Genomic DNA, 26,474 nt, shown 5'->3' with positions numbered 1-26,474 from the left:
AACCGGTTGGTTGTGTTTCATTAGCCAACATCGTTGGGGATACAGTTGATAGTTTTCAAGATTGTTGAAGCTTTCCGACTTTAAGAATAAAATCTTTTATTTTATTCTCTTTTTTAGATAGGAATAAAATTAATCATATGTATCTCTTCTATCCCAAGTAGCACTTAGCTTTGTAAGCATCATCTGGGTACATCAGTTTTGATGTAGTTTTTGTGCTCCTTTGCTGAAAAGCCCCAGTCAGCCTTCTAATAATTATTCCTTTTTGTTTTTCCTTACCTAATGGGTATAACTTTATAGTACTATTATTTTGGCTATCCCTAACTACTACTATTTTCATTCCATCCTTCCTTTCTCTAATCTTATGTGAACTAGAAAATAAAAGAGATGAGGTTGATTAAAGCTGTAAATAAAGTAAGGGTAAAATCGACAGTCAAGAATCTTGGATAAGTTAAGTACCTTCATTTTGAGTTCTCTCTTTTAGGAGCCCAAGGTCTTTTCCCTTTCTTAAGAGTCCACAGTTATGGTATAGGTGATTGAGTTGCTGGGGATATGATCTCTGAGGAAATAGTGTGTAGTGTATAGCACTTACTGTGTTTCTTTTCTCTGACATAGGTAGTAAATGTTAAATTTCCTTTTCAGCCTTTCTTAGAAATCTTTCAGATAAGCAAAAACCATAACCCTTTATTACTCTCCTAATTAAAGTCTGGCAGTCCAGCTACCATAGGTGTACTTTATGTAGTGGATGAAAGTTGTATGAAAATCTAGTGTGTTTTATTATTATTATTTTTTTAAGATTTTATTTATTTATTTGATGGGGAGAGAGATAGCGAGAGCAGGAACACAAGCAGGGGGAGTGGGAGAGGGAGAAGCAGGCTTCCCGCGGAGCAGGGAGCCCGATGCGGGGCTCGATCCCAGGACCCTGGGATCACGACCTGAGCCGAAGGCAGACGCTTAGTGACTGAGCCACCCAGGCACCCCCAAATCGAGTGTGTTTTAATTACACACTTCCAAATGCCTCCCGAGAACAGACTAAAGACATTCTATGGTGATTTCTTATGACTAAGAATAATTACTTACAAGATTATATCAATTACGAGTTTAGATTTTTTAATATTTTCCCCACCTATCCATTATTGCTTTTTTCTTTGAGATTTCTCAAAAGAAGTAAAAGGAATATAATAAAAGAGAAAACATATAGCAACCATCAAAAGATAGTATGATTTAAAACTCTAAACAGTATGTTTGTGTGGTTTTTTGGAGTTAATTTTTTAAATCTCATTTACATTTGCATAAACATTAGATCTATTATTTTACTGTTGCTGGCTGACATTTATGAGAACGAGGACAGCCTAACCCTTTGTAGTTTGTGCTAGATTTGATTTGGTGGGGTCTTGGCAAAAGTAGTGAGAATTTCATGTACCAGATTGTCAACCTTAAATATGAAGACTTCTGAGCAATTTTAAGATTTAGACATGGCCATGAAAAGGAAAAAAAAATAGTGCCTTGTGTTTATTCTGTTTCCATGGAAATTATTACTTCCTACTCTTAGATTACAGACATTCATTATTAGTAATCATTCTCCTAATAATAATAGCAATTACAACATACCAGATGCTGTCAGACATATTACTTACATAACTTTATGCTCACAACAACTTAATGCAATGTATAAATAGGCCCCATTTATACAGATGAGGAAACTGAGGTGCCGGGAATTTAAATAATTTTCCCAAGGTTATAGAACTAATAAATGGTAAAATGTGATTAATAGACAAGTCTTTTCCTTGCAAACATTGGCCTCTTTCCGTTATATCACCTTCCAGATCTTAGCTGTGATTTCTTTAATTTGTTTTAAGAGGTAGTACAATACTTGGGTGCATTAAATACATTATCTTATTTGAGTCTCATAACACATTTGTGAGATATGTATAATAATTTCCATTTTTCAGATGAAGAAGCAGAGGTTCATTTACAGTGAAGAACTGTCCAAGATAGTGCTACAGGCTATTTCCCCTCACAGCTTGGACACCTAACTCTATACATTTTCTTCTGAATGCAGTACTTGCTTCCTTTTCTAATAAATAGCAAGATTAGTTCAGTGTCTATGATGTATATTTAGACTAGCTTCCAGTTTGCCTCCTATTCATATCACAGGATCCTTCTGTTTACTCTTGTGATGAATCTTGCCTCTTGATAACCCCCTTCCCTTTTCCCCTTTGAACACCGATGGAAATATGCTCACAGGAGCCCGTCACAGCCCTCTCAGCAAATTCTGTTGTATTTGTGGAAGCTTAATACTCATTCTACTTGCATGTCTTCATTTAAAGAATAAAGTTCATACTTGCCGACATGATAAACTTCTGCAAAAGTTAATGGGACTGAACCCATAAAATTGTTAATCATTGGCCCCTTAGATCAGCACTTTTTATTGTTTGCTTTTAGGGGTTGACCTACAAGTAAAATTATTAATCAGTAAAGGTTTCATTTTTAGCTTTTTGTTTTCTTTCTAGCTCCATCTTCTCTGTTTTTCCATCACTGCCTCCTCCCAACCCCAGATTCCAGGGCTGTCATTCTCTGCACTGCAGATCTTTTAAAATTGGGCATTAGGGACTTCACTCTTCCAGTAACATTTAACTTCCAGAGGACACAAATACTATAGTCATAGTGATTAATTTAAAATATTATTCATGCTGATTTAAGGCATCATCAGAAAAGCTGGAAGGAGTTACAGCACCAGTTAAAAAGCATCAGCAAGCTGCTGCCTCCTCAGTCATTGGGCAAAACCTTCTAAACATGTGCACTGTTAACGAAAGGGGAATAATTGAAACTCCAAATATAGTAGTATATAACAGCCAGAGAAAGCCACAGAGGAAGGGAGAGGAAGTGGACACTTAGGATTCAGAACTCGTAAATTCAGTAGCATTGCCTCTTGTTTGTGTGATTATAATTGCTAATTCAACTTTATCTACCTTTTGCCTTTGCTTGAGTCCAGGACACAAGTAATGGACCCATGATTGACTAATAATTTTGTGTTTTCATCCTTTTGTTATCAGGTAAAAAATCTTAATATTGGCATACAGAAAGGTGTGCTATAAGGTATTCCTGGTAAAGACTTTCAAATATAAGTGGAAACTTTATTATCTTAGAATTTCTAAATTATTACCTTATAATCTTAATATGAAATGACTGTGTATGATAAAGTAGAACTTCAAATATTTAAAAACAAAGACAAAGGGAAAAAGTTCTCTATAAAATTTCTTGCACTTTGATTGCCATCCCTTTCCTTTAACTTGTTAATATAGAGCAGACAAATAGGATCCAGCTGTATTATCCATGCTTCTGGATAGCCCAATAAAAGATCTCGAATAGAAGTGTTATTTTATACATATTTGAGCTGATGAAAAAAGAGAGTATTAACAGTTTGAGAAATCGAAATCATATTTTTTACATATGATACACATATTTGCCTTTTTGCTAGTTATGGATTAAACAAAAGGGAGGGATTTAGTTTACTTGTTCTTCAGCCAGGAGAAGTACCTACGAGTACATGTTCGTAGGAGCTCTTCAATGAGATTGTAAATTACTTGAGGACGTAATAGTAATAATAGCAGCCCTAATATTTGCTTCTTTTGTGCCAGTACTGCACATATTTTATTATTACTTAATATTCCCCCAAACCCTTTGAGGTAGATACTATTACTTCAGCCATTTTAGAGATGTGGAAACTGAATCTTAGAAGGGTTAAATTAAATAACTTTCCTAAGGCCTCATAGCTAATAAATGATGGCGCTAAGATTTTAAACCAGGCCTGTCTGACTTCAGAGCACCAACTCTTCACAAGTGAGCTATTCTGCCTTCCTTTTGTGAGGTGAACGTGATAACCACTACACTACGGAAACGGGACTCTGCCTTCCTTTTGTATCATTACGTCCCACAGAGTTCCAAAACAGTAACTTGCATATGATAAGAACCAAAACGTATTTGTTGAAATGATACTGCATTGGCTGAAAAAATTCAATCTCAACAGTTTCATAGACATTGAAACTGTAAAACTAAGCACTTTCAGTGGTTTCTTTGCAAATGACAATCTAACCAGTACTTCGAGTGTGATATATTGAAAGTTTAAGCTTGGAGATAGTTCATTAAAAAGCAGAGGTTAAGGGGTGCCTGGGTGGCTCAGTTGTTAAGTGTTTGCCTTCAGCTCAGGTCATGATCCCAGGGTCCTGGGATCGAGCCCCACATCGGGCTCTCTGCTCCACAGGAAGCCTGCTTCTCCCTCTCCCACTCCCCCTGCTTGTGTTCCCCCTCTCTCTGTGTCTCTCTCTGTCAAATAAATAAAATCTTAAAAAAAAAAAAAAAAAGCAGAGGTTAAATGTAGCAAATTTGATTATTCTGGAATCATTCAATATTTTGTGTAGTCTGATAGGTTTATGTCTCTAATTTAACATAAGTAAGAATTTAAAGATGATAGATTGATGGCCTTCTCTCAGCTTGCTTTAGTGAACTTTACGTTTTTCATCACAAAAATTTTAGGCTTGAACACTCAGAAAAGCTACTAGGAGATAAAAGGTATTTACAAAGATGCACGGGTAAAAATCAGCACACTAGATTTAAGAGAAGTATTTATTTATGAAGGATATATTATTTCCATTTTTAAACAAAACTGTTGTTTCTGTTAACTATAACAGAGAGTGAAACCATTTTTTTTTTTTTTAAGATTTTATTTATTTATTTGACAGAGAGAGACACAGCGAGAGAGGGAACACAAGCAGGGGGAGCGGGAGAAGGAGAAGCAGGCTTCCCGCTGAGCAGGAAGCCCGACGCAGGGCTCGATCCCAGGACCCTGGGACCATGACCTGAGCCGAAGGCAGATGCTTAACAACTGAGCCACCCAGGCGCCCTGTGAAACCATTTTTTGGATAAAAGCATTATGATTAAAATTGCTTGTACTTTGGACTTACTGTTTAATATGTAGTAGAAGGATCTAGGCTTTGGAGTTAGGTGGACCCAGGTTTGAATGTTTTCCAACTTACTGACTTTGTGACCTTGAGCAAACAACTCCCAGTTGTTTGCTTTATCCAAGTTGAGTTGATGATGCTTGTTTTACATAAGTGAGATTACTTATGCAAAGTACTTGGTAGAGTAGGTACTTGATAAAAAAAATAAGGCTTTATTCATATTTTGAAAACTATTCTTTTTTTTTTTTTTTTAATGAACTCGTAGGTAAGATTTTAGCTCTTTTCTGGTAGAATAAAGCATAATTCAGCTGTTAGGGCTCAAGCATGGTTTTTAAAAGTGAAAATGTGTGAAACACACTTAAAACACTTCTTCAAGTCTGGGTAAACGAACCTCAAATAGTTCTTTTAGCATGCAGAGTCAGAGTTGGTCAGCCTAGGTTCAAAGACCAGCTCATCCCATATTAGCTGTAATGCTTTGGGTAAGACCACTCACCTTTCTGGTTCTTGGTTTCCTTATCTATAAAGTGGGGTTAGTGACAGAATTTATCCCTTAGGGTAGCTGTGAGTTTAAATGAAACAATACTTGGTAAATATTAAGCACTCAAGTAAATTTTAGCTATTATCAGTCATAGTAGATGTAGTTGTAGTGGTGGTGGTGGTGGTAGTATATTCATAACTCTTAAGTATATAAATTAATGGTTTTAGAAGATCTTACTATTGTGTCTTACAGTTACTTTTTATAGATGAGATAGGGGAAATAAATAATATTTGCATTGCAATTATTTAAAACTTTTAAGATGCAAATGTCCTGAGCATTGTTCTGACTGGACCATGTAAGCATTGGCTTAGTTTGTGGCCCACAGTGGCTTGGGGGTTGCTCTTAGTATTTGGCTGCACTGGGGATCCCACAGGTGAAGAGTGTAACAACTGATCCCAGGAATTCTTGCCTGGTACCCAAAATTCAGCAGGTGAAGAAGCCTATGAGGCGCTCACTGCTGGTACTGGATGCCATTCTCAGAGAGATAAAGAAGATGCTTTCCGAAGATAAAGCTAACTCAAGATATCAATTTGTCAGAAGAGGATATAATTTTTCTACAACTAGACTGGATTGCTGATTTGCTGACATGGGAATTAGAGCGTAAAAACAGTGATTGCTGGTATTAAATATTTTTTCAGGAAGTCCCCTTCTAAGTGTTTGCCCCCGAAATAACCTGAAATCCTGTCTTCCCTGTCACACCTGCGGTGTATGCAACAGCATTCTCTCACTGCTGAATTTCCTCAGCTCACTCAGCCTTTTCACTCTTCAGTTCCGGAGACCGCTCTGGCAAACAGTTCGTGAGTCATTTGATGTCTGCTGGGGAGAAATACAGAACAAATGAGTCTCTTCTTTTCCAGGCCAAAGCTTACCTGAGGATTGCTGCAGAAGTGGTAAAAAGATTGCCACCACCTCTAGAGTGAGTTCCCCAGATGTTCTGGAAATTTACCTGGTGCTTAACAGTAAGACGACTTTTGGAAATAGCAGTGTGGTGATGAAACCTACAGGAATAATAGCAATCATAGTTGTTTTCTTGTATTTCTAAAGAAATGTCTTATTTTCGGATTTGATTTGCTAAGCAATGACTCACAAATAAAATTTTCATACATCAATGCTAACTGCTACATTTAGGAATTTTTTTGAAAGCTGATGTGTACCAACTGCACAGAAATGTGTTTTATTTTAATGAACGACCCTTTGGGGAATCATGAGTTTGTGTTAGAAGCCCAGCCTTCCATTGAGGAAAGAACTGTGCTCTTTTGGGGGGATTACAGAGTTAGTCATTTAAAGGATTTACTAAATTTGTGTGCTGATGTAAGTATGACAACTCTCCATCAGTCAGTTTGGTCTAGATTTAAATCTTGCCTTGGACTATCTTGGACACATTCTTAATATAAATAAACCTCTGCTTCATCTGGACCAGGCTTTATCCTAGACTTACTGAATATAATCTGCAGGGGTGGGGCTGGGACATGTGTATTTTTAACAAGATTATACTGATTTTGATGATTCTGATTATGATGGAAATAGAATAATAGGTAACAATTTATGAAGTGTTTTCTTGTGTTATTATAGTTAATCTTCCATTCATATGAGTGGGGCACTGTTGTTGTCTCCACTTTATAGAAATGAGAAAACTGAGGTATGGGAGTGTTAAGTGTCTTGCTGAAGGTTACTGTTCCAGCAAGCGCTGGAACTGGAGTTTGAACTTGGGCACTGGGATACTGGATCCTTCCTTTTTTACACTAAAGAGTATTCATTTATTTCAAAAGAGAAATATGGTATTCAGCATTTCCCTCAAACTTACTGCACTGTGAAACCCTCCCCTCTCCCCTTATAGGAGCATTTCATGGAGTTCGTGTTTCAAATGGTACACTTTGAAAAACATTTATCTTGTCTAGTTGAGGCTCAGAGAAATTCAGGGGGCTTTCCAAGGTCAGGTAGCAAGATAGTTATAAAGCTGCAAGTACTTGTAAGAACCATTAGTTGATAAAGAAGCAGTCTATGACCTTTAGCAAATACCTTCACATCTTTTGCTTTGTCTCTGGCTTAAATAGCCAGAAAATTCGGCAAAGAGTTACCTGTCATTATAAACATGTTTTCACACACTTATGTTCACATAAAAAAAACTATGTGAGTGTTTATGGAGGTTTTGTTTGTAATAGCCAAAAGCAACGCAGAGTTTTTCAGTGGGCAAATAGTCAAACGAACTGTGATATATGCATACCATGGAATACTACTCAGCAGTGCAAAAGAACAAACTATGGATACGTGTAACAATGTGGATGAATTCCGGAGAATTATGCCGATGAAAAAGCCAGTCCTAAAATTTTTTATACCATATGGTTCTATTTATGGAACATTCTTGAAATAACAAAAATTATAGAAATGGAGAATAGATTAGTGGTTTTCAGAATTTAAGGGGGGAGGGTTGCAGGGAAGAGAATTATGTGTGGCTATAAAAGGGCAACATAAGGAATCCTTGTGATGATGGAAATGTGTTCTGTATTTTGACTGTGTCAGTGTCAATATCTTGGGAGCTATTGTACTATAGTTTTGCAAGTTGTTATTGGAAGAAATTGGGTAAAAGGGCACAATGGAATCTGCATTATTTCTTACAACTGCATGTGAATCTACAATTACCTCAAAATAAAAATAAAAGTTTAATTAAATAAAACAAACATGTGCTACTGTGCCTGAACTGAAATGACTTGGGCCAAATTATCCATGCTAATTAAAATCATGAATAAAAGTATTTGTGAATACACAGTAATCAACCTTAATCACTGTGAGGAGGAAATGACTTTATATATATTTCTGTTTTTATCATTTTTTTGAGAGAAGGCTAATGTAAATAATCATTGAGCACTTCTAAATACCAAAAAGCAGGTACTTGAACCAGGCTTAACTTTACCTAGAAAAAGAATGATTTAAATAAGCTCCAGAGACACTAAAGGTTGTGTGCCAATTTAATACACCTCATAGAGAAATGGGAAAGATCATTTTTTTTTCTCATAAATACATGACTTAGAAAAGAGCTACATGTAAAATCACCCTTGCCCACAAGTCTCTGCAGATGCTTCCAGGAAAGCCACTGAAAAGATGGTGGTTGGAGTATATATGCAGGTTCATAAGTAGAAGAAGAAAAAGTAGCTCTAAGAGCAAGAATGAAACTTGTTCTAAAATTTAGCCTATGGCAGCCTTTGCTAAGCTTCAAAGAGCTGACTTTAAAGATAGACTGTCAAGCACAGCTAGTCTGCCTGTTGTTAGGGGTAATATTTATTCCTTATTCTTCACATTTCCATAGAGTTTAGAGAATTTCCATTCCACTCTCCAGAAGGTGAAGACAAGCTGCCCCACCCCATGCCAGGGAAGGAGGAGAGACGCATCTCATGAGTAAATTTCTTCCTGTCTGCATTTCTTTGATTTTAGCCAAATCCTGAGCTTTCTGAGGCAGGCTACAGGGAAACCTGTCCATCTCTGCCTTGGACTTGGGTGGGCAAGTCCATCTAATTTCGGGGTTGGGCATTTGGTAGCCCACTATGGTCACATATCCTCTAATCCAGCTTTTTGTCAGTAATATAGTAATATTATTTACCTTTATCTGAATTCTGTGTATCTCAGTTCCAAACAGGGGAAGAAACCTCCCCCCCGCCAGTCACCACACTCCAAAAAACATACCAAATATCGTTCTAGAATCCTAGAAAATCAGAACCAAAGAGTACATTAGAGTTCAGATACTTGCATCTCTCCATTGGAAACACTTCTAATAAAAAAAATAAGTTCACCAATGGCCAGAAGCTTTCTGGGGGAGAGGGGGAGGTTATAATGAAGTATACTATATATATATATATATATATATATATATATATACACACACACACAGTAAAGCATGGGAGACATAAATATATAGGTCAGTTGTCTACAAAGTGGACACCTATGTAACTACCAACCAGGTAAGAAGTAAACCAATACCAACATCACAGAAGCTTCAGTATTTTCTCTCACAATTGCTTCCCTCTCCCCTTACAAAGTTAACCATATACTGATGTTATAAGACCTAAGCTTGTACCCTTCAACATTATAGTTTTGCCTATTTTTTGCAGTTTATATTAAATGGAATTATACAGTATTTTGCTGTATATTAATTGCTTTTATTTTGCCCTATATTAACTGCTCTGTCTTGTTTCTGAGCTCCACGTCTACTGTTGCATAAAGCAATTATTCATATTATTTGCTGTAGAATATTATGTTGTTGGAATATACCCAACTTGCCTGTTCCACTGTAGATGGATATTTGGATTGATTTCAATGTTTTATTCTTACAAATGGTGCTGCTCTGAGCATTCTTGTATATATTTTCTTGGTATTCCATACTTAAATTTCTGTTGAGTTATTTCTGGGAGTGGAATTATTGGTAGTTGTTTAGTGGTATCTCATTGTGGTTTTAACTTGCATTTCCCTGGTTATAAATGAAGTTGAGTACCTTTACATATATTTATTGGCTAATTAGGTTTCCTCTTTTGTGTGCTGTCCAGTCAAATCTCTTGACCATTTTTCTATTATGTTGTTGGAGTGTTTTATGAATCCTTGTCAGCTCTATGTTGCAGATGTCTTTCCCACTTTATTATGATTTGTCTTTCACTCTCCTAATGGTGTCCTTTTGACAATCAAATAATCTTAATTTTAACAAATTCAAATTATTTTACTTTATGATTATTGATTTTTGTGGAGTGCCCCAAGGTCATGAAGATATTATCCTGTATTAATTTCTAGAAGTTTTATCATTGTTTTGCCTTATACATTTAGTTCTACAATCCACCTGGAATTATTTTTTGGTTATTAGGTGAGGTAGCCTTTAAGTATTTTGTGTTTTGTTTTTTTTTTTCCTTGTGGTTATCTAATTGTCCACTGGGATTGTCTTTTTCCTCTACTTTTCTGCAGTACCACCTTTGTTGTAAATTAAATGTCTATGTTTCTATGGATCTGTTCTGGACTTCTATTCTGTCCCATTGGTTTATTTGTCTGCCTTTGCACTAGTAATTCACTGTTTTGTTTATCATCAGCTTATTGGTCTTCAAGAACGTTTTGGCAATTCTTGATTTTTTTCATTTTTATATAAATTTTAGGGCCAGCTTGTGACATTCAAAACAACAACAAACTACTAGAGAATCTCAATTTTGCTTAGGATGGAGAAGGCTAGGAAGAGTGTCATACTACCCTTTGAACAAGAAAAAACTGCATGATCTACAAAATCATAATTTTTCTTAAACCCACCAGAGATCCTAAGTTACATTGCAACCAAATCTTCTGAAATGTATGAAAAGACAGACCCCTTCAAGGAAAGACAGGATGCAAATATACCTTTGGCAAAACACAGAAGAAAGAGCTGACAAACTCCTTAAAATAACAGGTAAGAAAAATCCAGTGAAAAATTTTAACAAATTGGTAAAAACTGAATGTGCGATAACAGAGAAATTAGAACCCCTGGAAGCTGTTAACAGGGGAGTTTGCATCCACTCATAGGCTTTTCTCTCTGGACCTCACAGGGTGCCTAAGAGAAGAATTGAGCATGGGGCAAGGGACTAGAGAAAGCCTTCTTGAGTAGTACAGGCCTGGAGAAGGAGAGTAGCTGATGCTTTAAGAAAAACACAAAACCTTGCCTGACTCTCCTTCCCTGTGGAACAAACACCAATAAGTCACTAGGGGAGGGTAGTAAAACTGTCCTCAGATGAAGACCCATTATGACTGCAGGAGAGGAAATAGGAAACCCCCCTAATCATGGGGGAGAACAGGAAGTCATCCTGACCCTGGCCACTAAAGGCATCGTATCACTGAGGGGAGGGTTGGTATCACTGAGAAAGCCCATTCACCAAGATTCAGGGACATAGGGCTTATCTGAGCTAAGGCTGGATCAAGACAACGGGGAATCCCCTGCCCCACAGCAAGCTAGCAAGCACTAAGTATCAAATATTAGCAGTGTCCACTGGTGGAGGAGAGGTAAAGACTATGAATAGAGAGGTCAAAAGCTAAGAGTAGAGCAACCCATCCTTCAAATTAAGCACAAGGTAATGCCAGAGGGATTTGAAGCCAGTGCTGTACTGAAGGTAACCATAACAATAAAACCTAAATAAGATGACTCCTGACTAAATTAACTCAGACCTGTACATTTTCTGACAAAAGAAGAGTCATGCACATTTTCAGCCATAAATACTATTTACCTCCATTTTTACTATTTTACACATGATGTCCAGCATTCAGTGTAAACAATTATAAGACAACAGAACTAGAACAAATAATCCTAAAATTCTTAGAGAACCACAAGAGACCCTAAATAGCCAAAGCAACCTTGAGAAAGAAAAACAAAGCTGGAGGTATCACAATCCCAGATTTTAAGATACACTACAAAGTTACAGTAATCAAAACAGTATGGTACTAGCACAAAAAATAGTCACATAAGTCAATGGAACAGGATGTAAGAGCCCAGAAATAAATCCATACTTATATGGTCAATTCATCTATGATAACAAGGGGGAAAGAATATACAATGACAAAAAGTTTTTTTCAATAAATGGTGTTGGGAAAACTGGATCACTTTCTTACACATACATAAAAATAAACTCAAAATGGATTAATGACCTAAATGTGAGAACTGAAGCCATAAACTCCTAAAAGAAAATATAGGCAGTAATTTCTTGGACATTGGTCTTAGCAATATATTTATGGATGTGTCTCCTCAGACAGGAGGAGGCAAAAATAAATGGGACTACACCAAAATTAAAAGCTCTTGCATGGCAAAGGAAACTATCAAAAAACAAAAAAGCAACCTACCAAATGGGAGAAAATATTTGCAAATGATACATTCAATAAGAGATTAATATCCAAAACATAACAACACCAAAAATAAACAATCATTATAAAAAGGCCAAGGATCTGATTAGATACTTTTCCAAGAAGACTTAGAGATGGCCAACAGGCACATGAAAAGATGCTCAACATCACTAATCATCAGGGAAATGCAAATCAAAACCATAATAACTCACACCTGTCACAATGGCTAGTATCAAAAACACAAAAAATAAATGTTGGCAAGGATGTAGAGAAAAGGGAACCTTCATGCACAGTTGATGGGAATGTACATTGGTGCAGCCACCATGGAAAACAGTATGAGGTTCCTCAAAAAATTAAAAATAGAAATATCATACTATCCAATAATTCCACTACTGGGTATTTACCTTAAAAAAAAAAGGAAACATTAACTTGAAAGGTACATGTACTGCTATGTTTATTGTAGCATTATTTATAATAGCCAAGATATAGAAGCAACCTAAGTGTCCCCTGATAGATGAATGGATAAAGAAGATGTGATGTAATGTGATGTGTGTGTATGTGTGTGTGTGATGGAATATTAGCCATAAAAAAGAATGAGATTTTTTTGCCATTTGTGACAACATGGATACACCTAGACAGTATTATGCTAAGTGAAATAAATCATAGGAAGAAAAATACTATATAATTTTACTTATATGTGGAATCTGAAAAACAAAACAAATGAACAAACAAGAAAACAGAAACAGACTCATAGATACAAAGAAGGAACTGGTGATTTCTAGAGGGGAGTGTTGTGTAGGGGATGGGTGAAATAGGTAAAGGTAAGAGAAACAGACTTCCAGTTAATAAATAAGTCACAGAGATTAAAAGTACAGCATAGAGAATATAGTCAATAATATTGTAATAATTTTGTATGGTGACTACACTTATCATGATGAGCATTGAGTAATATATAGAATTGTTGGATCACCATGTTGTACCCCTAAAACTAATATAACATTGTATTTCAACTATACTAGAATAATTAAAAAAAACAATATTTAAAAATTATAGGACATAAAAAGCAAGAAAAATCAACCCTTTATCAAAAGACAAAGCACTCAACAGAACCAGACACAAAGATGACTCAGATGACTCAGATGTTTGTACTATCAAATAAGGAATGTCTATGATTAATATGTTAAAAGGTCTAATGGAAAATGTGGACAACATGCTTGAGCACATGGGGAATTTCACAGATAGATGGAAACCATAAGAACAAATAAAATAGAAATGCTGGAAGAAAAAAACAGTAACAGATCAAGAATGCCTTTGGGCTCATCAGTAAAACTTGACAGATGAAGAAAGAATCAGTGAACTTGGATATAGGGAGATAGGAACTACCCAAATTGAAGGACAAGAATAAAGTTACACACACACATATGTGCACATGCACAAGCAAGAGCTGGGAATAAATTGGCATCTCAGAAGAAGAAAGGAACACTGGGACAGACAAAATATTTAAAGAGATAACTGCTAAGAATTCTCTTGATAAAATGGGAGGTATCAAACTGGAAAATTCACAGAACTCAGAAGGCTCCAAGTGGGATTTTTAAAAACAAATAACAGATTGAAACTGCTGGAAAAACAAAGATAAAAAGAAAATCTTGAAGGCAGTAAATGGAAAAATTCACATTACATACAGATAACAAAAATATGAATTACAGTAGACCTGCCCTATGTAAGGCATGTAACAATGGAAGGACATTAATAAAGTACTGAGATTTTAAAAACTGCCAATCCAGAATCCTATGCCAGTGAAAATAACATTCAAAAAGGAAAAACTTGGGGCACCTGGGTAGCTGAGTTGATGAAGCATCCAACTCTTGGTTTCGGTTCAGATCATGATCTCATGGGTGTGGGATCTAGCCTGTGTCAGATTCCGTGGTCAGCAAAGAGTCTGCTTGAAGATTCTCTCCCTCTGCCCTTCTCCCTACTCACGCTGTCTCTCACTCAAATAAATGAATCTTAAAAAAAAAAAAAAAAAAAGGAAAAACTTCTTTTTTTTTTACAAAAGCTGAGGGAATTCATTAATAGACTATACTACAATAAATGCTGTAGGAAATTCATCAGGCAGAGGGACTAGAACACCAGATGGAAACTGATCTATACAAAGAACTGAAGATCTCTGAAAACGGTTAAAATAAAAATAAACATAAAAAGTACTTATTGTCTTGAGGCATCTGGGTACCTTAGTTAAGCATCTGCCTTTGGCTCATGTCATGATCCTGGGGTCTTGGGATTGAGTCCCGCGTCAGGCTCCCTGCTCAGCTGAAAGCCTGCTTCTCCCTCTCCCTCTGCCCCTCTCCCCAGCTTGTGCTCTCTGTCTATCAAATAAATAAATAAGATCTTTTTAAAAAGTACTTATTATCTTATTTTTAATCATCCTTAAAGACAATTGTCTAAATACAAAATAATAGCAATATATTGTGGATTTATAATACATATAAAAATAAAATATATGAAAACACAAAAGATGAGGGGGATATATTTGGAGTATACTGCTGTAAGATTCTTATACTATATGAGAAAAAGTATAATACTATTTGAAGTATTAATTAAAGCCAAACACTATAAATTTTAAACAATTACTAACCTTTTTTTAAAAAATGGGGTTAAATGGGTGCCTGGGTGGCTCAGTTGTTGAGCGTCTGCCTTCGGCTCAGGTCATGATCTCAGGGTCCTGGGATCGAGTCCCACATCGGGCTCCCTGCTCGGCAAGAAGCCTGCTTCTCCCTCTCCCATTCCCCCTGCTTGTGTTCCTGCTCTCGCTATCTCTCTCTCTGTCAAATAAATAAATAAAATCTTAAAAAAAAAAATGGGGTTAAGTAATAAACCAGTAATGGAGATAAAATTGAATCGTAAATCTTTAACCCAAAAGCAAGCAGAAGTAGAAAGTATAAAAGGAACAAAGAGCAGATAGAACAAATAGAAAACAGTTTGCAAGATGGCAGATTTTTATCTAAACATATGGATAACTACAATGAATGAAAATGTTCAAAACATACAAATTAAAAGATTATCAGATTGGATAAAACAAGATCCTACTATATATTGTCTAAAAGAAATCCATTTTAAATATAAAGATACAAATAGGCCAAAAGTAAAAGGTGGAAAAAACATATATTGTAAACATTAATCTAAAGAAAAGTAGAATGGCTATAGTTTTATCACACACGGTAGACCTCAGAACAAGGCACAGTACCAGGACTGAAAATCCATATTACATAATGATAAAGGTGTTAAGTAGCCAAGAAGATGTAACAATCCTAAATATGTGTCCACCTAACAAAATAACTTTGAAATATAGGAAGCAAAATTGATGAAACTAGAAAGTAAAAACAGACAAACCCATAGTCACAGAGATTCCAACACTCCTCTCTCAGTAATTGATGGAACAAGGACAGAAAGTATTAGAAGACCTACACCAATGATCAACATTTATAGACCACTTCTCCTCAAAACAACAGAATATATATTATTTTTAAGGGCACAGGGACATTCACCAAAATTTCCATATTCTGGGTCATAAAACATACATCAACATTTAAAATAACTAAAATCATATAAAACATGTTCTCTTACCATAAGAATTAAAGAAACCTCCAAGTGTTTGGAAATAAAGTAATTCTAAACTACCCATATGTCAAAAAGGAAGGAACAAGGGAAATTGTTAACAAACATCAAATCAGTAACAAAATATTTTGGCCGAATGGAAAGGGAAATAAAACATCAAAATTTGTTGTATGCACCTGAAATAGTGCTTACAGGAATACTTATAGCATTAAATGCTTACACTAGAGAAGAAGAAATCTATCAATGAAATAATCTTATCTATTAAGAACCTGGAGATAGAAGAATAAGTTAAACCAAAACAAACAGAAAAAGGAAGCAACAAATGAAATTGAGAAGAAAAGCAGTAGAGAAAATCAGTGAAATCAAAAGCTGGTGTTTTGAAAAGTGAACAAAACTGACAAACCAGTAGCCAGACTCATTTAGAGGAGAGACAGTCAGACTTAAATTACCAACGTTACGAATGAAAGAGGGGTTATTACTAAGATCCTACAGACATTAAAAGTACAATAAGAGCTATTACAAACAATTTTATGCCCATAAAATTCACAACTCAGTTGAAATAGATTCCTTGAAAAATACTACTAAAGCTTATTCAAGAAGTAGATAACCTGAATAGTCATAAATTATGTAAAGAAATGTAATTTGTAGTTAAGAATCAACAAAGTAACCCCCAGCCCTGGATGTCATCACTGGAAAAATATATACCAGCATTTATGGAAGAAATAATGCTAGTTCTGTAGAAACTCTTCCAGAAGACAGAAGAGGAGGGAGCACTTCCTACCTCATTTTTTGAAGCTAGCATTACCCTGATAACTAAACCAAAGACAGTACAAGGAGACTACAGATAAACATTCCTCATAACCATAGATACTAATTATTAAGCATAATATTATTTAATTGAATCCATCATGTATAAAAAGAATAACACATTGTGACCAAGAGGTCATTATCCTGGGAATGCAGGGTTGCTTAAACATTTGAAAATAAATCAGTGTAAATAACAGATTAAAGAACAGACTAAAGAAGAAACACCATATATTTATCCTAATAGATGCATAAAAAGCAAATGACAAAGTTAGCATTTATTTATGATAACAATTCTCAGCAAGGAAGGAATAAAAGACAACATTTTTAACCTGATAGTATCTACAAAAAAATTTACAGCTAATATCATAACTAATGGTGAAACCCTACTTTCCTTCTAAGATTGGGACCAAGGCAAGGTTGTCTAAGCTCACCACTTTTATTCAATATCATACTGGAGGTTTTATCAGTGCAATAGAAAAAGAAATAAAAGCATATAGATTGGAAAGGAAGAAATATAACTGTCTTCATTCACAGATGACATGATTGTCTATGGAAAAAAATCCCCCAAAATAGACAAAAAAGTAACTAGAACAAAGAGTCAATTTAGCAGAGTTGCAGTATACAAGGTTAGTATACAAAAATCTATTTTATTCCTATATACTAGCAATGAATGATGGGAAGTTGAAAAAAAGTGCAGTTTATAATAGCACAAAAAACAAATATTTAGATATAAATCTAATAAGATGTGGACAAAGGCAAAACACTAATAAATCAAAGAAACGTATAAATGGTGAGTGATCACATTCATGGTTTGGAATACTTAATATTGTTAAGACATCTGTTCTCCTCAGATGGAACTATATCCAAGGCAATTCCAATCAGAATCCCAGGAGACTCTCTTGCTGAAGTTGACAACTTGAGTCTCAAATTTATATGGAAATAAAGAGGGTCTAGGGTAGTGAAAACAGTTTTGAAAAAAGATTAAAGTCAGAGGACATACGTTACCTGATTTCGAGACTTTTTATAAAGCTACAGTAATCAAGACATTGTGGTTTTGGTGTACAGATAGATGTGTAGATCCATGGAACAGAATAGAGAGTTTATAAATAGACATAAACTGGTATGATAACTTGATTTTCAATAAAGGTGCTGAGGCAATTCAATGAGGAATGGATAATCTTTTCAGCAACTATTCTCTAACAATGAGACAATCTTTTGCAAAGAAATAAAACTTTATATCTACATATCTACAAATTAAAATGGATCATACACCTAAATACAAAATCTAAAACTATGAAACTTCTAGAAGGAAAATATAGGAGAAAACCTTCATAATCTTAAGTTAGGCAAAGATTTCTTAAATAGGACATAGAAAAATCACTATAAAACTATAAAAGAAAAGGTTAAATGGTACTTTATAAAAATTAAAACAAGTGTTTAAAAACAGTTAAGAAAAGACAATTTTCAAACTTCAGAGAAAACATAAAACATATCTGACAAAGAATTTGTATCTAAACTATATAAAGAACTCTTACAATCCATTAGAAAGACCAAAGAAAAATCCCTAATTTTAAAATGGGCAAAGGATTTGACTAGAGACTTCACGAAGAAAAAGATACCACTGAAAAATAACGTGAAAAGTGCTCAACATCTTTAGTCACTAGGAAAATGCCAAAAAAGTCACCAATACAAAACAAAACCCCACAATGAGATATCACTACACAGCCAGTGAAAAAGACTGACCACACCAACTCTTGGTGTTGATATGGATCTACTGGAATTCTGTCTCATACACTGTTGATGGAAATGTAAAATGGTACATTTACATTTGGAAAGCAATCTGTCATATTCTAAAAGAGTTAAACATGCACTAACATACAATCTAACTATTCTCCTGCATATTTACCCAAGAGAAACAAAACATATATCCCCTGAAGACTTATCTATAAATAAATATTCCTACCAATTTTGTTTATAATATCCAAAAGCTGGAAACAACTCATACGTGTACCATATGGTGAACAGACACACCAGATTTGCTCTATCTATGCAGTAGAGTACTTCATAGAAACAAATGGAATGAATTATTGATACAATATTAATAAATCAATGCTGAGTGAAAGTGGTAGACAAAAAAAGTGGAACCTGTATAATTCCATTTATTTTTTTTTTAAAGATCTTATTTATTTGTTTGTTTGAGAGAGAGAGTGTGAGCCGGTGGAGGAACAGAGGGATAGGGACAAGCAGACCCCTCACTGAGCATGGAACCCCACACAGGGTTCCATCCCACGACCCTGAGATCACAACCTGAGCAGAAACCAAGAGTCCCACGCTCAACCGACTCCACCACCCAGGCACCCCTGTATAATTCCATTTATATAATTTCTAGAAAATGCATACTTAACTACTTGAAAAGTGAATCAGTGGTTGCCTAGGGATGGGTGTTGGGAGAGAAAGGGATGGAGAGAGGGAAGGATTAAAAAGGAAATAAGGAAACTTTGGGAAGTGATAGAGATGTTCAATAACTTGATTATAGTGAGGTTTTACAGTATATACTGTGGCCAAAACCAATCAACTTGTATACTTTAAATATGTGCAGTTTGGGGCATCTGGGTGATTCAGTTGGTTGAGCGGCAGACTCTTAGTTTTGGCTCAGGTCATGCTTTCAGGGTCATGAGATTGAGCTCTGTGCTCAGCGGGGAGCCTGCTTGAGATTCTATCTCTCCCTCTGTCCCTCCTCCTGCCTACATGCCCTTTTCTCTCTCTCTCTCTCAAACAAATAAATATTTAATAAATAAATAAATATGTGCAGTTTACTGTGCATCAGTTATATCAGAATAAAGTTATAAAAAAAGAATGATGCAGTAATGAATTGCTTTCTGATATTGGATTATACTTTTTAGAATAGTATTTTTATAAAAAGATAACCCTTTTCAAATGCCTAACATGTCACAATTCCATGTATGGTTATTTTCAAATCCCTTTTTCTTTTTCTTTTTTTTTTTTGACTCTCATTTTTTTTTTTCTATCTAAAAAAGCTTATTGAAAACTAGATGAACATTCTCTCTTGAGCTATTTTGAATGACTATTGATGTTTAGATTTCGGGTTGAAACTTGAAGGATAATCAATTCAATTACTTGCTTTCTTTCCTTTCTTCTGCCATATCCTATTGTGTGATCTGAAGCAGCAAATTGTTTTCACATTTAGAACTATTTTTAAATAATTTGGCTTAAAGTTTCCATGGAGTACAATGACAATAGAACTTGGTCATAGACCACTTTCCTAATCAGAAACCTTTACTTAAATAACATTTAAATCCAATCTTCAGTGTAAAGCATATCAGTGCTTTGAAAATCTTGTTAAACTCTGAAATTGAATGACCTATATAAATAATGATGTGCTATACTTCCAACTTATTAATTGAAAAGTAGCTGACTTTTATCCCCAAGAATGTCAGGTTTATAACAACAGATAAGTTGGCTAATACATAAAAGATGTTTAATACAAAAAAGAATACCCTTTAATAAAAAAAGACGAAAAGTGGTCATTTAGTTGAAGATTTTTTCAAACTACTTTCTTGTTCTTTATTATTTGTAGTCTTATATAGATATTTTTAAGTTTCATAGTTGTTGGTTTTTATTTCAGCTCATTCATACCCTATGCCTTCGCTAATTTTTATACTATTGCAAATTAGTTTGGGCCTTTACAGCAACATTAGTTGTCTTCTACAAAGTGAATATATCAAGCAATAATGATTTTTAATTTTTATTATTTTAATTGAGAAGTAAAATAAGAACAATAAATTATCTTCAACTATATCTGTTTCAGGCATTAGAAGAGATTTTGAAGAATATGGGTGTTGCTGCTGTTGAACTGTTGTTTAAACATTATTTCTCACACTGTGCCTAATGGATTTAATTATGGTTCACACACTTGTTTCTTTATCATCTCTTCAGATGGAGAGCTATATAGATACATTGTAAACTACTACAAGAACATGTTATTAGGCTGTCTCTGCTGATGAAGGAATTTTCAAATTAAGTTGTAAAAGTCCCTTGCAAATGAACTCCATTAAGCATTGGCTTTCTCTTGTAGTTCACTAATCATAGTTACCCACCTACATCAAGTACAAAAGCAAGACAACATATCCAAATAAAAAGACCTTATTGTGACTGGACCCAAAGGTTGGCAATGGTGATTAGTCTAAAATCCATTTAACATGGAAAAGAGCCCATCAAAAATATTTCTTTAACTCTTTTGTAGTCCATAGTTGCCCTAGGAAGCTCATACTTTAGTTGAGGACAATAAATTATCACAAATAAAATTTAAAACTAATAAGAGCCAAACTCTGACTTTAAGTACATTAGTAGTTTTAGGGAACTGGATTGGAGAAAGATCTGCAATCAGGTTTGAAGAATAGGTGGTTTAATATGAGGAAATAATATGAGCAAGGATGGGGTATAAGTGGGCTGACTGTGGTTTACAAGAGAGAGCTTTAGAAAAACTAGCCTATTTAGAGATGTAGTTTCCTATTTGGAAGTAATGGATAATAGGCTGGAAAACTAATCAGATTACAGTGGGCCTTAAATGACATGAAGTGCAGATTGACCTTGACACAATAGGCAGTCATAAGATTTTTTAAAAATTATTTTTTATTTGTAATACGTGGCTTCCAGACAAAATGTAAAAGGTATAAAAAGGCATTACATGAAAAATAATTGTCCTTTTTAATAAAGCTTAACAATCTGACTGAAATATCTGTATGAAGAACAAAGATGCAAGAATAGCTGAGAAAGTCCTGTTTAAGAAAATAAGAAGGAAGAAGAGGAGGAGGAGGAGGAAAGCAACTTGCCTTACCAGATATCAAAACTTACTATGAATTTATAGTAATTAAGACAGTTTGTTGTTAACACAAGAATAGAAAATAAGAGAGCCCAGAAACAGTCTGTACATATTTGAACACTTGACTTATGACAAAATGGTATTGCAGATGGGGGAAACAGTGCTGGGACAACTGGTTATCTATATGGAAAAGAATGGATCCCTTCCTCATGCCATATAAAATCAACTTTAAAAGGTAAAATTATTTTTTTAAATTTTATTTTATTATGTTAGTCACCATACAATACATCATTAGTTTTTGATGCAGTGATCCACGATTCATTGTTTTCATATAACACCCAGTAAAGGTAAAATTATAAACTTTTGAAGAAAATATGGGACCTTTGTGACCTTAGGGGGAAGAATCTCTTATACAAACAACCCTAATCATAAAAGAGAAGATTGATAAATTTGGCTGCATTAAAATTAAGAATGTCTCTTCAGTAGAAGACATATAGAAAATGAGATAAACCATAAACTGAGAGAACATATTGCAGCACCTATAATTAGTTATTTGGAATAATGCAAGAACAACTTACAAATAAATAAGGAAAAAAAGGGTGACCTAATTGAAAATTGGGCAATACAAACAAAACAGGTATTTCACAGGAGAGAAAATATGAATGTCCAATAAACAAAAGAAGCTCAATCCCAGTAGTAATCAAGAAAATACAAATCAAAACCAATGAGATGCCACTGTGTATGCACTGGGTTGTAAAAATTAAGTCTTACAAAAAGTGTTGAAAGGCATGTGTCTTAGACATTGCTGGTAAAGTGGTAAACAACCACTCTGGAGAACACATTGTTATAATATTACAGTCACATAACTTACTACTCTACTCTGGGTGTTTCCTAGTATTTCTTGCACATGTGCACCAGAATACACGTATGAGAATGTTCATAGCAGTGCTATTCAGAGTAGCAAAAATCTGCAAATAACCCAAATGTCCAGAAACAAAAGAGTGGATAAATTCCTTGTAGTATAGTCACACAGTAGAATATTATGCAGGAGTGATAATGAACTGCAGCTCTTTATAAAAATGGATAATCTTAGAAACATAATGTGTGAAAATGGCAAGTTATGGAAGACTATAGTATACCATTTTATAAAGTTCAAAAAACCTCAAGTAATATATGATAATAGTCATATGTACATGTGATTAAATTTTCCTAAAAACCTGTGGGTAACTGTTACTTCTAGGGTGTCAGTGGGGGATGAGGCAGGAAAGGAACACAAAGATAGCTACAGTTTTGGTAAACTAGTTTTTTTTTGTTTTTTTAAGTTGGGAGGGTGAGTGGATGAGAGCGGTCATAGATATTTTTTTAATTCTTAGCTCACTTGTACTTTTTTTTTTTTAGAGAAAGAGAGAGAGAAAAGGGGAGAGTGAGAGAATCTCAAGCAGGCTCCATGCCCAGTATGGAGCCCGACACAGGGCTTGATCTCATGACCCTGAGATCATGACCTGAGCTGAAATCAAGAGTCAGACGCTTAACCAACTGAGCCACCCATGTGCCCCACTTGTACAAATTCTTTGTATGAAATATAACCTTAAAAATTATAATTTGGAGAAAAAAATATATTTTCTCCTTCTACTCACTCAACCACCCATTTTCCTTCCACAGAGACTTAAATAAATTGTAGAGCAGCCATACGATAGAGTACAAAGCAGCTATTATAAAAGAACAAAGCAACACTATATATTCTGAATGGGATGACGACTGGATTATATTGTTAAAAGAAGTGTTAAAAGAAATCTCTAAAAAATATGAAGTTCTTCCTGATTTACCCTACATAAACCACTTTTTGACCTTTCATCCTGAGAAGGATTTAATTGATAAGTCTTCTATGAGATTATAAAAATGTTGGTCTGCTAATGTGCCCTATGTAGCAATGCCAAAAATACCCTCCTAACTGGGTATTCTAAGAGAAAATATTTTTAAGGCAGAAAGTAGATTTCACAGGATTTATTCTTTAGATACCTGTAATTAAATTTAGTTAAAACATTATAAACCTTTTCTCCTACCCAGTTACATTATGATATGAATTTTTTCATATGCATTATATCTGCAGTTATGAATTGTTGATTTTTCTGAAGTTGTCCCATCAATTATTGACATGCCCATATTTTTACTTGGTTTTAGTAAAATCTGCCGGCAACTTAAAATAAAATTGTCCCATCCCTTCTCTTCTTTCCTCAGTCCCTCCCCCCCCATCCCTTCTTTCTTCTGTACTTCTTGCCCTCATTACTCTCCTTGCAGTTGCCCTTTTTGCCAAAATGAAGCCCGGGGCTAGTTGTGTGCAGACAATATTGTTTGTAGTGTTATGTGTGTGGCTCTGCTGTCCTATTTTCCTGCACCTCGGATGGAGTTGTCCCTCTTGCCAGTATGAACTAATTACTTCTTGAAGTCCCTGAGTCTTTGAACATCTGTTGTCCTTTACGTCATCTAAGGGACTCAGAAAAGATCCACTTGAAGTTTTTTTCTCTAATACCACAGGGATTTTCTAAAATTTGTGTTATTTCCTGTGGCCCAGAGATTGTTTCATTTTCCTACAAGAGGAGGAAAAAAAGGGATCTAAATGCTTCCTGTGATTGCATAAAGTTTATTTTAGGAACTAAAATCTGGACTTTTTCCCCCCACTATTACATCCTATTTTCCTTGCTCAAGATTTATAGGGAATGTTAGGTCATGTTTGCGCCTTTGTAGCAAAGAAGTGTTTTCTTCTACCGACTAGAAAGTTTTAAAGTAAATATTCTGTGACCCTTTAGTTCAGATTCCAGGCTCAATGTGTTTTTGGAAGAGGAAAAAACATGGCTCTGAACCTAGGTCCTTACTCCTTAATTAGCTTTCAGACTGTTGCTTGGAATACTTAACATTATTTAGTCTCCCTCCACACTAACCAATTTTTATACCTCGTGTGCGTAAAATCACTAACAAGGAAAAATATCAAAACATTTCATTAGTTTATGTCTTTTGTGATGAGAGAAAAGTTTTTACTGTCTTGAATTAGCGACTAATTGTTTTCTGTTGAATCACGGAGATTTCTATCCTTTCTGAGGAGGAATTTTTGTATAAACAAGATTTTTCTATCTGTCTAAGGCTTCCAGTTAATTACATTTTGCAAGGAATATCAAAAATGGAGATTCATTATAATCACTTCCTGTTAGTAGAGAATAAGACACAGGAGCTATTTAGTCAAGTTGCTTTTTTTATAAAATGAAGTACTGGAAAGAGAGAAAAATCTGCCATCTAAGCATTTCATCTGGAACCTGTATAATCCACTTTTATTTCTGAATGGTGGCTTTATTGCCATGCTCTTTAGAACACTTTAGTGTCCTGAGCTTTTAGAAACAAGTGTGGATGTGACTTGCTTGTACATTTTCTAAGAGCATATTTTCCAAATGCAGAATAGGTGCTGCCACTTCAGTTTTGGTTTCACTTCTCAATTCTGTTAATAAAAATCCCTGTTGCAAACTAATTTTCCTTGACAGTTCATAGCAACCTTAATATGTTATTATTTTCAGCAGTAATTGAAGGAGTTACCAATTCCCATGTAAATAAGAGCATTAGTTACCATCTTCAAAATTGGTTTGAGGAAGGAGGTGAGGGTTGATTTCCTGATGATATAAGAGAGCAAACTATAGGGGGAAATCTCCTTTGGTATAGTTAATTTATCTGTGCTGGAGGAAGCCTGGGTGGCTCAGTCGGTTAAGCGTTTGCCTTCGGCTCAAGTCATGATCCCAGGATCCTGGGATTTGAGTCCTGCATCGGGCTCCCTGCTCAGTGAAGGAGTCTGCTTCTCCCTCTCCCTCTGCCCCTTCTCCCTGCTTGTGCTTGTTCTCTCTGTCTCAAAAATAAATAAAATCTTTAAAAAAAATTATCTCTCCTGGAATGTGCCATACTAATACGAATTTTTTTCCCTCTATTATTTTCATATATTGGTAAGCCTAAGGTACGCATTTTTTTTTTCAGGTGGAAGAAACAGGTTTGGAAAGTTTAATAAACTTACCTATGTAAGACTGTCAAAGGAAAATATACCCAAAGAAACTCAGGAATCATGATAGGCTTTTATTAGCTGAAACAGTCCACAGTATTAAGTGGATGTCAACTGATGTAAGATTCTATTCATATTACCCTACGTTATCCATCAGAATTTCTTTGCTTTACTCACTGAAAACCTCGATATGAATTTGAAGGGAAATTTTAATTCAAACGCAATTATTCCAGATAAGTTAGAATAAATGTAAGTGGCATCCTTGTTGAGTTAAATATTAATGAAGAATGTCACTTTGACTCATTTTTTTTTTTTAAAGATTTTATTTATTAATTTGACAGAGACAGAGATAGTGAGAGCAGGAACACAAGCAGCGGGAGGGGGAGAGGGAGAAGCAGGCTTCCCCCTGAGGAGGGAGCCCGATGTGGGACTCGATCCCAGGACCCTGGGATCATGACCTGAGCCGAAGGCAGACGCTTAACGACTGAGCCACCCAGGCGCCCAGACTCATTTTTTTAATTCACTTACTCTTTCTCTCTTCTGAAAGATTTGTTTTATTTTATGGCTTTAAAGAAATATTGCTTTCTCCCAACTCCATTGCTCTGGCTTTTAAAAAATAATGATTGAGGGAAGCACTCAAGAGAGGTTGGCATCTGGGAGGAATAAGGATTGTGCCTCCGGTTTCCCCACCATGGACGGTGGTGGGGAGGAACTGTGCAGTGCTTGAAGTGATTAAATTTCCTGGGCCATCTGGTCATCAGGAAAAGGCTGTGTTTTCAATTTCACTGTGAATGAGGAGAAGCTTATTAAGGAAGGAGAGCATTTAGTCTAAGGAAAATAGAAATCATACTT

The 26,474-nt window shown here is 35.2% G+C and overlaps 1 protein-coding gene and 1 long non-coding RNA gene across 5 annotated transcripts in view; both read left to right on the top strand.

Moving 5' to 3' along the window:
* The window catches only part of LOC118002903 (iron-sulfur protein NUBPL-like), a gene marked incomplete at its 5' end in the record, with an annotated part of 36,744 nt that extends 27,592 nt beyond the window's left edge, over positions 1 to 9,152 (top strand). The window contains one exon of the mRNA XM_034993513.1: positions 6,354 to 9,152. Within this exon, the coding sequence (XP_034849404.1) occupies positions 6,354 to 6,416 (63 nt within the window). The remainder of the gene's footprint in view (positions 1 to 6,353) is intronic.
* A 212-nt stretch (positions 9,153 to 9,364) lies between these two features.
* Positions 9,365 to 26,474, top strand: part of LOC118002904 — a 75,845-nt gene continuing 58,735 nt past the window's right edge. For 3 of the 4 annotated variants that reach the window (XR_004677211.1, XR_004677209.1, XR_004677210.1), the window contains exons 1-2: positions 9,365 to 10,906; positions 21,738 to 21,824. This is a non-coding gene — a long non-coding RNA (uncharacterized LOC118002904). The remainder of the gene's footprint in view (positions 10,907 to 21,737; positions 21,825 to 26,474) is intronic. The other variant, XR_004677212.1, reaches the window with a different exon arrangement.

Source organism: Mirounga leonina, unplaced genomic scaffold (genome assembly GCF_011800145.1).
Source record: "Mirounga leonina isolate KUSES-001 unplaced genomic scaffold, KU_Mleo_1.0 Mir_85, whole genome shotgun sequence".
NCBI classification, from domain to species: domain Eukaryota; kingdom Metazoa; phylum Chordata; class Mammalia; order Carnivora; family Phocidae; genus Mirounga; species Mirounga leonina.
This window is presented reverse-complemented; position numbering and strand designations above follow the sequence as displayed.